The sequence below is a fragment of the Glycine max genome, chromosome 7, assembly GCF_000004515.6.
Source record: "Glycine max cultivar Williams 82 chromosome 7, Glycine_max_v4.0, whole genome shotgun sequence".
In the NCBI taxonomy this organism is placed as follows: Eukaryota; Viridiplantae; Streptophyta; class Magnoliopsida; order Fabales; family Fabaceae; genus Glycine; species Glycine max.
The window spans coordinates 1685612-1697905 of record NC_038243.2 but is presented as its reverse complement, the minus strand read 5'-3'; the positions used below and the strand labels follow the sequence as shown (position 1 = coordinate 1697905).

At 29.6% G+C, this 12294-nt stretch overlaps 1 protein-coding gene across 2 annotated transcripts; it reads right to left on the bottom strand.

Moving 5' to 3' along the window:
• Positions 1–3200: 3200 nt before the first annotated feature.
• Positions 3201–10990, bottom strand: LOC100776787 (probable protein phosphatase 2C 60). 2 transcript variants are annotated; one of them, XM_003530178.5, is made up of 11 exons: positions 10859–10990; positions 10319–10441; positions 9634–9697; positions 8549–8657; positions 7620–7773; positions 6717–6842; positions 4984–5107; positions 4748–4824; positions 4280–4332; positions 3997–4051; positions 3201–3883 (listed from the first exon to the last, which is right to left on the bottom strand). In XM_003530178.5, exons 2-11 carry the CDS (start codon positions 10433–10435, stop codon positions 3671–3673), a joined length of 1092 nt encoding a protein of 363 aa, XP_003530226.1. In that variant the 5' UTR covers positions 10436–10441; positions 10859–10990; the 3' UTR covers positions 3201–3670. The 2 variants fall into 2 exon arrangements, with proteins under 2 accessions (XP_003530226.1, XP_006583085.1); XM_006583022.4 differs by having other exon boundaries at positions 10775–10943.
• Positions 10991–12294: the final 1304 nt, after the last annotated feature.

Genomic DNA, 12294 nt, shown 5'->3' with positions numbered 1-12294 from the left:
AATTGCAGAAAATTATAGTATAATTTTTTAGTTACGATGTATGTATTTTTTTTTTTTTTGTTAAATTTATGTGTGGTTGATGTTTTTGTTTTGTTAATTAAAAAATGAGAAAATTAGTTAGTAGCATTAAAACAAATTAAAAAATAAAGTAAAAAATAATTGATACATCTTTCTTATACAATAGACATAAAATTTAAAAGTGTGATAATTGAGATGATAGCCGATATAAATATTATATTATATAAATATTTTTTATTGGTTTTAAATTTTTTGTTATTAAAATAATTTTTATAAATTTTTTAAGAGATATACACAGATAAAGAAAAATGAAAAAATTGGAGAAAATTATAGTATAATTTTTTAGTTACGATGTTTGTATTTTTTTGTTAAATTTATGTGTGGTTGATGTTTTTGTTTTGTTATGTTCTTTAATAAAAAAAATGAGAAAATTAGTTAGTAGTATTAAAAAAATTAAAAAATACAGTGGAAAAATAATTAATACAACTTTCTTATGCAATAAACATACAATTTAAAAGCGTGATAACTAAGATGATAGTTGATATTATACAAAAATTAAAAATTATTTTAATAATATAATTAAAAATTAAAAAAATTATTTTAATAAAAAAGTATTTTTAAAACCAATTAAAAAAATATTTATATAATATAATATTTATATTATTTTAATAATTTTTAGAAAATTAATGTACGGTTCATTAGATTTGTATCAAAGTGGTGCAATTTGGGAGTTTTTTGAAAAAATAGTATATTTTAAGAAAAGATAAGAGAGAGAAGGTGTAGTTTGAGATAAAACCTATTCTACTTCTTGCAAGTGTATGGGGTAAATATTTTTCATATACAATCATTTAATTATATTAAACTAAAATCACTTTGCCATATTCTTTCAATAAATATGATTAATATAACATTAATAATTAATAAATTTTAATTTAAATTAAAATATAGTATTAAGTATTATAATTTTATTTAATTTTAAATTAAAGATAATAGCATACGCATTCTAAAAATACTTAAATTGAAAATTTTAAAATAATAAAAATTATTCTTAGTTGTATATGAAAATTATTATGTAACTAAAGAAAAAAAATAAGAAAAGTGAGTTAATTGAGGAAATAAAAAGAATAAAATTCTTACTTGCTAAAGTAAATATTCAAATTCATAATATAGATATATCAATGCTACTTTTAGGTGTGAATTATCAATTATATTGTTTTTATAATTTCTAAGTAGAACAATTGAATTAATGCATCCCAATAACTAGCAAGTAACAACGCAAATTGTACTTATTTGTTAAATCACAACTTTTTAGGGGGGGGAAATCTTTGCGTTAAATTGGGCCCAAAAGGCCTAAAGTATGAATTTGGGGGAAGTAGGGTCGGAGAAGGAGACAAAATAAAGGAACATTGACTAGTGATAGACATAACGAAACGTCCAAACAAAATTCGAGCTAGTTATAAAATAAAATAAATTTTGAAATTAAAATTAAGAATTACATCAAAAAAATGAAAAGAAAATAAAATTAGAATCTTAATAATTAATATATGAAACTAGGATAAGACATATGACTTAATGAGAATAATAAACTCTTACAAAATGCTTTCATTTTAAGAAAATATTTTAAAATTTTTCTCGTTAAAAAATAAGCCCTAAAATTATTTTGTTTAAGATAGGAATTCAGATTTATATTATAAAGTAAATTAAATAAATAAAGGATCCGTGATAAGTGGATGAAATAAAACATAATTATAAAGTTTAGGAAAAATGTTACAAGAAGGCCCACAATTTAGAAGACATACAAAGAGAAAAGTGTATATAACAATATAATAGATGATATAATGTGTGTGAGAGAGAAAAAATATTAAAATATTCACGGTATTAAAATTTTCAAATACAATTACCCAAAGATTAGTTGATATGTATCATCGGATCAAACTTTTTATACCGTAAATCAATAAAAAAAAATTACTATAACTATCAACAAACTTATTATATATAATATTTTGCATTTAAATGTTAGTATAAAACACTTTTAAATTTTCAGTACAGGTACTATTTACTAATTTCAGAATTGATAGATGACAAGTTTCAATCTCTATATTTTCTTAATATTTGATAAAATTTAAGTTTTTTATGAATATCATTTAAAGGGTTTGTTTTTTTGCATGTCATAGGTATAAAAAATTTAAATTATTAATTAATTAAAAATTATTTTAAATATCATTATTATAAAAATTGATCATGTATCATAGATAACAGTTTGTAGTTAAAAAAACCGTTTAAATTTTACATAAAAATCCAAAAACGTGATATAAATATGTAAAGAAACGGATCGGATAAGAACAGTACCTCTCTGAAAGTGGATAAAGAGTCCTAATCTACAGACACGTGGCACAATTGCGGTCATGATAAACTGATAGCATCCAAATCGGATTTCTGCTCCAAAGATCAGATGGTCCACGTTGCTTATGTGCTATCTGTTAATATTATTTTAATATTACATCTTTATACCAGCATATTTTTTAGTTAATTTTCATAACCAATTGTTGTAAAAAAGAATTATCAATTGATCAGAAACTTGAATTTTAAAGTAATAATCGTCTCATATTATGTGATTAATACATAAAATTGATACTTCTGTAAAATCTCAAATCTCAAATCTCAAATCTCATTGTATTCACGTATAAAAAATATTTGATTTATTTAACAAGAAAATCGTGTTCAATTTTATGTATACAAAATTTTCTTTTCTTGAATTAATCTTTAACCCAACACAAGTTGAGAGAATCTGGTTCCCAAAAAAATGTGATTAGACAAGCTTTGCACCCTCTAAAATGACTAGGTTAATGAAAAAACACCACATGAACAAGACATTAATCATATGTTATACATGTAAATATTATACAGTTCATTTCTCGTAATTGTACTTGATAGGAGAAATTTGAACATTTATTGAAGAAATGTAAAATGAAAAAGAAAAGTGTCGTAAAATAAAGAAAACATGATTGCATGAAAAGTGGAATAGATAAACGACTTTTCTGCTAATATATAAACAAATTCCATAGTTAGTTTCACATGTCTATCAGGTACAAAGACCCTCGCCATTTCAAAATGTTTGTTTTTTCGAACCAGTAATTTAAATTTGCATATAATTTAACGTAAATAGAATAGAACCCGAAAAATAAATCAACGAGGATTTATAATTTCCAAAAAAGAGAGAAATTTAACAATAATAACAAGACATCACGGGTGCACCAACCCATAAAGGGGTGGTCTTTGGAACTGCTACTAATTATGGATCATGAATATAACTCCAGTATACTACATGTTCTTTCTAGTTTCTACACATTCTTCCGGTCAGCACTTATATTGGCATAGGTAAGCTTCCAAAAGGTAATTTTAGTCATTCGGTGTACATCAGTATGCTTGCTGAATTTTTTTTGTTCCTTCATATTCTGAACACCCACACTTGTGTACAAAGCCAATACTAGTCCCATGAATTAGTTTTTCACAAATTTGCAATCCCCTATTGACAATTAACATCCTGAAATCTGGATATAAAATAGTACCCAAGAAGGCAAGAACCTCAGCTCACCAATGCTTCAACATGCAGTAAGAAATTGATGACCATCAAGTCAGGTCCGAAATTCTCTCACTTCGATTCTATTGTCTCTGAACTTCTATCAGCTTCAGATGGTTGAGCAGACGATTGAGGCTGGTTCGTGACAGATGATGCATCTGGGCTGTTGGAAGGTTTTTTGAACTGAATCAAGATCATGGTCATGTTATCACATCCCTCACCACCAGCTGCTGGTGCCAAGCACCTATCAAATACTTTCTCACAAACCGCAGAAAGTTTATTCTCCTGCATATTCATGATTTTTTATAAGTGATACGAGTTTTGCAATTACAACAATGTGAGTGCCGTATTCAAAAAAAAAAAATTGAGTAAATAAAAGGTAACCATACAAGACTTACAGTCTTTAACTGTTGATGTATGAAGTCCACAAGCTGTTGGCTAGACATACAATCCCTACACACAAGAGGTTATATAAAAGTAGATTAATTATAGTGAGAATAAATTGACACAACTTGTGTTCAAACCATGCTTTTTTAATGAATAAATTGTTTTTGCCTTTCAAAAACAAAATTATAGTGGGAATTAAAAAAAAGGAATACTTATAGTGAGAATTACAAAAGAATCACAAAAACAAAATTTGGTAATAGCAATGGGTTTCTAGAGAAAATTTATGTAACCTACCATATTCCATCACAAGCTATTACAAGAAACTCGTCATCATCACAAAGCTCAACCTGTTACATAGAATATATATAAATTTAAATTGGAGCAAACTAATAGAAAACAACACTACAAAGGAACATTTCACTTTAACCCCGTGTTTGTTTGGGTGTAAACAAAGTGGAAAGAAATAGGAAGGGGACAGGATAGAAATATTAAATTTCTATCATTTGTTTGAGAGGAGAAATAAGGAGGGAAGTTATATCCCACCAGAAAACACTTTTCTATCAAATTGGAATGAAATGGAAGGAAAATAATCTCACTCTTTATTTTGGTATCTTTCCTAGTAAAGTGATGGCCAAAAGATGTATAAGGAATTCATACTATATTTTTCCAAGATTTGTAAGTTAACAAAAACAATAGGCCCAAAAAGAAAGGCATTCATAAATATTAACTTCTTTATAAAATAATGTATAGGGCAATACTTACTGAAGTTATGTCCGGATCAGCAGTTACAATCTGCTTTTCAACAGGCAAATACTTATTCTGCTTGAATTCCATATCTCCTGGAATAGAAAGAAGATTATATTACCAAAACTAAGAACTGGTGAAGGAAATAAAAAAATAAAATCTCATGACAGCAACTATAAAAAATTCAGGAGAACAATAAACCCCCACATTTTGTTTTACATTAAAAATTTATAACAAAAAAGAATTTGTACTACCAATTGCTCTAGCCAAGTTTAAACTTCCATTGACCCGTCCAACTTGGATGAAACCACCAGCTTTCAGAATCCTGTCTTTCTCAGCCTCAAGTTCAGGCTTGTGGTCCTTGGACAAATTGTGTGCCTGCAAATAAAAATTCATTAAATAACTGAGTATGAATATAGTCGAACAATATCTGTTCCAAGCACTAAAGGCGTCAATAAACATTGAGTGTGATGACATGGATAAGAGAAGCTTAAACTCTGGAAGGATGCATGTAAATGTTAAAATTATTTGTGATATCAACACAATAACCAAGTGTTAAAGCATCAAAATATGTCCTTACTCCCTCTACATCTTACCCCTATGTTTGTTTAAGAGTAAATAGAAAGGAAGGAAATAGATCTTTGTTTTGAAAGGAAAAATAGAGAGACATGAAATTACATATTTTTTCAAAAAAAAAAATCGGGGGGGGGGGGGGGAATGTGTGTTGCTTTTAATTTATTTATTTACTTTTTGTTTTACTATCTTTAAATAATTTTATATAACATGAAAGATAAAAAATAATTTGATGTTAAGAAAAATAAAATAGAGTAAGAAACTCTATTTTTAAGTTAAATTTATTTTATTATTATAAGAAAAAATACATAATATATTTATTTATTTCCACTCATTCAAACTATTGGAAAAAACTCAAGTCCCACATTAGGGTTGGGCTAGGCACAAGCCCACATTCTAAGACAAACTAAGGGTGAGTGTGAGACAGGTAGGGTCGGGTTTACCTTTATTATCCCAACCCGACTCAAATTTTGATAGAGCCATTTATGTGAAATCTTTTAAGACATGATTATGTATGGGACAAGACCCCTATTTATTAATGTAATGTATCAAAATTATTTAACATTACAGAGTTAATTAAATCAACGTATATTTTATATTATGTATTTCAAAATAAATAATATTATTTATTAAATAAAAAGTTGTACTCAAAATTAGTGTAGTTAAATGGTGGCCCAACCACAGGCAATTTGTGAAGGGAGGCCTGCTATGGTGTATTTAAATGGCAGAATTTGGCCTTCCACCATATTACACCATCCACCATTGATAACAGTGCTATAAATACAGAATTGTTAATAAAAACTTATATTTTTAAAAGAAAATAGGACATCAAACTAGGTTTGGATAATCTAATGCATAACCTGAACTCGTTCTTAAAATACATTGGGTTTAATTTCTAAAACCCAAACCCATCAAAATCATCCTTGGGCGGGGCTAGATTAGCAAGACAGGACACGTTAAGCACACCCTAACCAAACAAGTATAGATAAATTTTCTTCTTTTTTTTCTTCTTATTTCTATCAATCCAAACAACACATTTTCTATTCAATTCCTCTTTTAGAGTGTGTTTGGTAGAGGGGGGAAGAGAGAAATAGAGAAGAAATAGGGTGGGTCCCACACCTTCTACACTCTACTTTAATTCAAATATCTCTTCTCTATTTTCATCATCTCAACCAAACACGCTCTTATTTCCATTCTAATATAAACACACCTATTATGTTAAAAAAAAGTGCAGAACATCAAACATGCACCAATTTATCTATACCGAAATATCTATCTTAGAATACAAAGTGTAGCCTGAATTAACACCCTTTATCATCATATATCTGCACATGATTAACAGTACCCTATAAGCTTATATCGCATGCCTACTACAATTAGAGAAGATAAAAAAAAATGCCAGAGGTGAGAATACCTGGCCTTTCCTTGATAAGACACATCTAGAATCTCCAGCATTAGCAACAACAAGTTTGTTTCCTCGGATGACAGCCACACAAGCTGTGCTTCCAGAGTTTGGTCCAGTAAAATCAGAATGGGGCCCCTAATTTACAGCATAACATTCTCAATTCAGAATAAAACTTTTTACAGTAGGATTCAAGAGTTGTATGCCCCACACCAAACCTTAATTTATAGTTTATTTTATAATTTTATTGACAAACAAATAATTTATTAGGGGAAATTACACTACACTCACTTCCCCAAGGTCTTCTCAAATGACACTCACACCCCCTCTAGTTTTTAAATAAACACCCACCTCCCTTAATTTTTTAATCAAGTGTGACACACTTAATCACTTAATCAGAAAGGACCCTCTGTCATTGTCAAATGGTTACATTACAAGAATGGACTTCTAAGGTTTATGTTGATTCATACATAAGTGTATCATAGTGAACAGGCACAGTAAGTATGAGATAGACCAATTGCAAAAGACATGAACTAAAGCTGAAATATTGAAATTCTAATATACACAAGCAAAATATTACCATAAGGTAATTCATAATTGAGAAATACTGTTTATTTAATAAGCAGTTTAAGCAAAGAAAGTTGTGCAAATAACTCATCAACACTAATACATATACTAACCAGTACAGTTAAATTATGTTAAAATGAAATTTTGTAATATTAGATTTACATTTAATAAGAAAATTCATCAAAAAGTAAAAATGCTAAGCTTAAATTTAAGAACTTCCAATATATTTACTACAAGCTTAAATTCCATACATTGAAACCTTTCCGACATGCATTAAGAACAACGGAATAAGTTAGAGAAGAAAGCAGTGGTGGTGCAAGAAAAACAAAATGTTTCTTTATTTGTTACCTCCTCAAAAGCCCAATCATTGACACGGTCATTGGCTTCACTACTCCTGGGAGACCATATAAAGCCTTCTAGCATACCAGACAACTTTTCTATTTTATCCCCCAAGACTGCTAATTCTCTCCACCCTCTTTGTCCACGCATCATCTCATCCATTCTGCCTCAAAATGAAGGAAAATATAAAAAAAGGGACATAATTTTGACAGAAGTAGTTCCATCTAAACTCCATATCTCCATTTCCATTTATGGTCAGGAAACTTACAGATCTATAAATCCCCTTTTAGGAGTCCGGATTAAGTAGAATAAGTTCAATGTGGTAGTTAAGCCATAAGGCTCTCCCACCTAATGGACTAATTGTTAGGACTTATGCGCATGAGTAGAGCCCAATTCAAAAGACTAGTCCATTGGGTGGGAGAGACTCATGGCCTAAGTACCGCACTAAGTTTCTTATTCTACTCAATGTGGGACTCCTAACAGCCCCAAATGTGCAAATGATTTTAACCATGAAGGGAAAGAAATATAACGCTAATGTCAAGTGGTTACATTTCTAATCTTTTAGCAAGCATAAAAAGGCTACAAAAAACGAAGAGATAAGTGGAGAAGTTTTAAAATGTCAACAACTCATAGGAAACGACGAAATTAGAGAGGAGAAGAAAATTGTTTTAAGATTATTAGTAAGTGCCTGAATCTTGGTTTTCAGCTATATATATACCTTGAAGAGACCATGATGCCAAATCTCCCCTGGGGTACAAAAAGTAGACAGATAAGGTAAATCATTTGGTGCAAAAGTTGAACATGTTGTATCACAGGGTTGAGCCTAAGCCAAATTAGCTTTTACAGATGAAGGACACCTACCCTATTATCCCATCCCCTGACTTTTATTGGCATCCAGTAAGATTAATAAAACTCTAAAGAAAAATATACAAAATTACCTGAGAAAAGATTTCTGTAAAGATGTGCCTAAATCTCCAGCTAAGTAAGCTTCACTCTTAAGCACCTGCTGGTGTAGATACTTGGCACAGAATTTTGAAACTGCTTTGCCTGCAAATCAGTGAGACCATATTGAGAATTATAAAACAAGATTTTAGCAAATAAGTTATATATCTCAGCCCCATTAGGCCATTATTACCTTAATTTTGAAATAATTAAAGATTTATAAACTTCTCAAAGTCCTCAAGTGAGCTATGATCAATATTACTCGAGTCTGGAAAGGCTAATAGTCTAATATAGATAAAGTGCATACACACCACAAAAAGATATTCCCCCCTCCCCTCTTTTTCTCCTTTAACATAGGCTGCAGAACAAAGTCCCAAATAAATAAATAAAAACATGGGGGGAAAAAAAAAATCTAGATGTGAAGTAGACTAAAGGCATTCCAGTTCAAACTCAAATCTGATATCAGATGAATCTAACTAGATATAATATGCCAAAAATGTTTAAGCTATAAGGATTTTGTTTGTCAATAATGAAAATATATTGAACTTGTGAAGTGTGAACCACATATTATAACATAACGGAAACAAGGCTATTACAAGGCAAATATTTGAAAAGGGAACAAGAAAACTTATGCAGTATTTTATGTCCTATGACAAGTTTGAAAGAATTGTAATTCATATAATGTTGTTATTCATTTAAGTGACATCTGGTCAAGGGAAAAAAGAAATCAGATAAGGTCAAAAAAGAAAATGAAAACCCGATCAATGACCCAAAAAGAAAACACTATGTCTGCAGGTAAAAGCCACCCATGCTAAGGTGGGTTCCAAAGGAAATTCAAAATGAAAGCACTAAGCTTCAAGCAATATCAAACATTTGAAACAACTTCCTCACTGCAATGAGCTTCCTAAGTAATGAAATAATTTTCCTAATAATTACAAGCACAATTCCAATGGTAAGATACAGATCACAATTAATTTAAATGATAAATGAATCAGTAAGAAATCATTTCCTCGCTGTTTGTGAAAGTGAGTATGAACACATCAGATAAATATTATTGAAAACATAAAGATCTAATACAGACCTCCATGGCCGTCATAAACACCAAAGTATGACGTAGACTCGTCCAAATATGGATGAGCTGCATGCTGGCAAGTAATGTAAAAGAATTAAAACTTGTATACACCATCAAACAGATTGTAATATAATAATGGGCTACTGAAGATTTAGGTACAAAAGCATCAAGGTACACCAAGCATTGACATCAAATATACGTGATTTTCACTTCCAAAGAGAACCAATTTCTCATGAGTAAAACAATACTAGAGAAGGGAAAATATATTCCTCGGTAAATGTGAAAACACCGAGTTACATTTGCACATTCAAATAAATAGCTGACAGAAATAACTTTAATTGAAGTGCCTAAAATAAATGATACTTTTGCTCTCTTCATTAAAGCAGATTAACAATGAAACCTAGTAATCTTTAAGCTACTTTGAACATAAGACATACTCATTTTACAACCTTCTCAGTCAATTATGCAAATATCAAAATTAGCTTCTCACTAATATGTCAATATGTCATCCTGTCAATCTAGCTTAGGATTTTCCATACACTTAGTTGTCATATAGCACTGGCACTAAACTACTCTTTTAGAATAACTTCCCTTGTGTACAACCAAAGCAGTGAACGTGGCACTTGTTGATGGCAACATACAAAACAAGTGGTGGCAAATGAAATAAGATGAACCAAAAGAAGAAGGTAGTTACAGCATCTTCCATGGAAGCACGCCAGCCCTGCATGGAAGACAAACCGAAGCGAAGCTTGTCGTTCTCACCATCTTCAGAGGCCTTCTCTGTTTTGGGAGTGCTGAGGTATATCCCCATCAAAAACTACAATCACACAAAACAAAAAAGCAGCATTGAATCATAAGAAGACTAATACGCATCATCATCACATCTGTGAAAGAAAGGCACACTTCAATTTCGAATAACTCATTCCAAAAAGTCAAATCTAACCATATTTGCAACGTAAAATGAAATGACTCAACCTAGAAAAAGGCATGCAATGCAATTGGAGAGAGAGAGAGCTAAAGATGCATGAAGATCAAATGCATCACGATGCGTTGGGATGAAAAGTGCAAAAGCTATTCATCAAAGTTGAAATCAATGCGCTAAGAAATGAGGAGAGGAATCAGAAGAAAGAATTGAAATGATAATAATAACCATAATCATAATCAGCAGCAGCAGCAGCGATATATAAAATAGGGAAAGACGAAATTGATGAATAAGGGTTTGACGGAACAGTACTTGTGTCCGCACGAGAGAGAGAGAGAGAGAGAGAGAGCAATGGCAATGATGTGATGTATTTGTGTGGAAGGGAAAAGAAGAAGCAGAACAAAGGCTACTTTTTTCCTTTGCCCCTAATGTAGGAAAAAGTTTTGTTTTAGGTTAAACCAGCGCCTGCCACGCGCCTTTCATGTTACCATGTTTTTTTAATTTTTTAGGATAAACATTTATTTTTATCTATGAATGTATAGAAGGCTGCTGAATTTATTTTTGAAATCTGAAAATCCAAATTTTAGTTTTCAAACAATGTAACAAATTCATTTATTTATTAATTTTAGTTTCATATCGGTAACGAGAGAGCTTATATGATACAAATAAATTAGGCCACAATGTCTATTGAATTAATTTATCATGTCCCAATATTTTATTTAAGAAAAAATATAATTTAATTTTTATCTTTTCTTTTTTTATAGTTATAAATATAACGTTATAATCAAGATTTAAAAAATAAAAAAATAATTATAAATTAGAACAAATATTATAATAAATATTATGTTGGGTCTCATTTTTATAAGGATTAATTTAATTTTTATTTTTTATAAGTTAGACTAAAATTATAAGTATTTATTAATCAATATTATATTTATTATTATATTTTTTTAATTTATATTTGTTTTTCTATATTTTAAGCACTAAAATTTAAATTTTTAATTTTTTAGGATGAATTTACAAACGTTCTATATATTTAACAATGGAAAATAACTATTTATCTTATTTTTTTATTATATGTTCCGGCAAGCCCTGTATCCTCATCCCGAGGAAGCTTCTTTTTCCATTTCAATAATGTAACTTCACTGCCCAAAAACAAGTGCGTTTGGTTTATCTTAAAGGATAAGAGACATACTTATGATGATGGTCTTCACTAAATATTTATGGGGTTTTGTTTAGGACATTCATCAATAAACTAAAATGATAAAAAAATTATGATATAAATTATAAAAGAGAGTGAAAAAAATTATGAACAATGTATTTTTTTATCTTTTAATAAAAATATTTATACTTTAATTTTTTTTAATTAATATCTTTTGAATATTAATTAACATTTGTGAATAACTATTTCTACATTAGATGGAAACCAATAAACTAATCAAGGATCTAATTTCTGACATCCCAATTCCCATGGGGGGTTTTAAAAAAGATTAGTGCAAGTCGGCTTAAAAATTCCATAACGTCATGAGTTCTATCTTTTAAAGTGTATTTGTTCACTCAAATTAGTCCATTCAAAATAATTTTAATTCTTCTCACTGTGCTAGTTTGCATAAAATTGAGGTCTAAACCCAGTTAATTTATCTCATAATGAGTAAAATTGTCAAAGACAAATCAGATTTTATGTAACTAAAATTAAGAATGGCAAGCAGATCTAACTTATTGGCTTTCTATACTTATTGTGTTACTTT

Bases quoted from the DNA above. Each gene is read 5' to 3' on its own strand.
- LOC100776787 (XM_006583022.4), bottom strand. The intron at 4,825-4,983 runs GTAGTACAAATT...TTTCTATTCCAG, and splicing joins AAACTTGGCTAGAGCAATTG to GAGATATGGAATTCAAGCAG. The intron at 4,333-4,747 runs GTAAGTATTGCC...TCTATGTAACAG, and splicing joins CTGATCCGGACATAACTTCA to GTTGAGCTTTGTGATGATGA.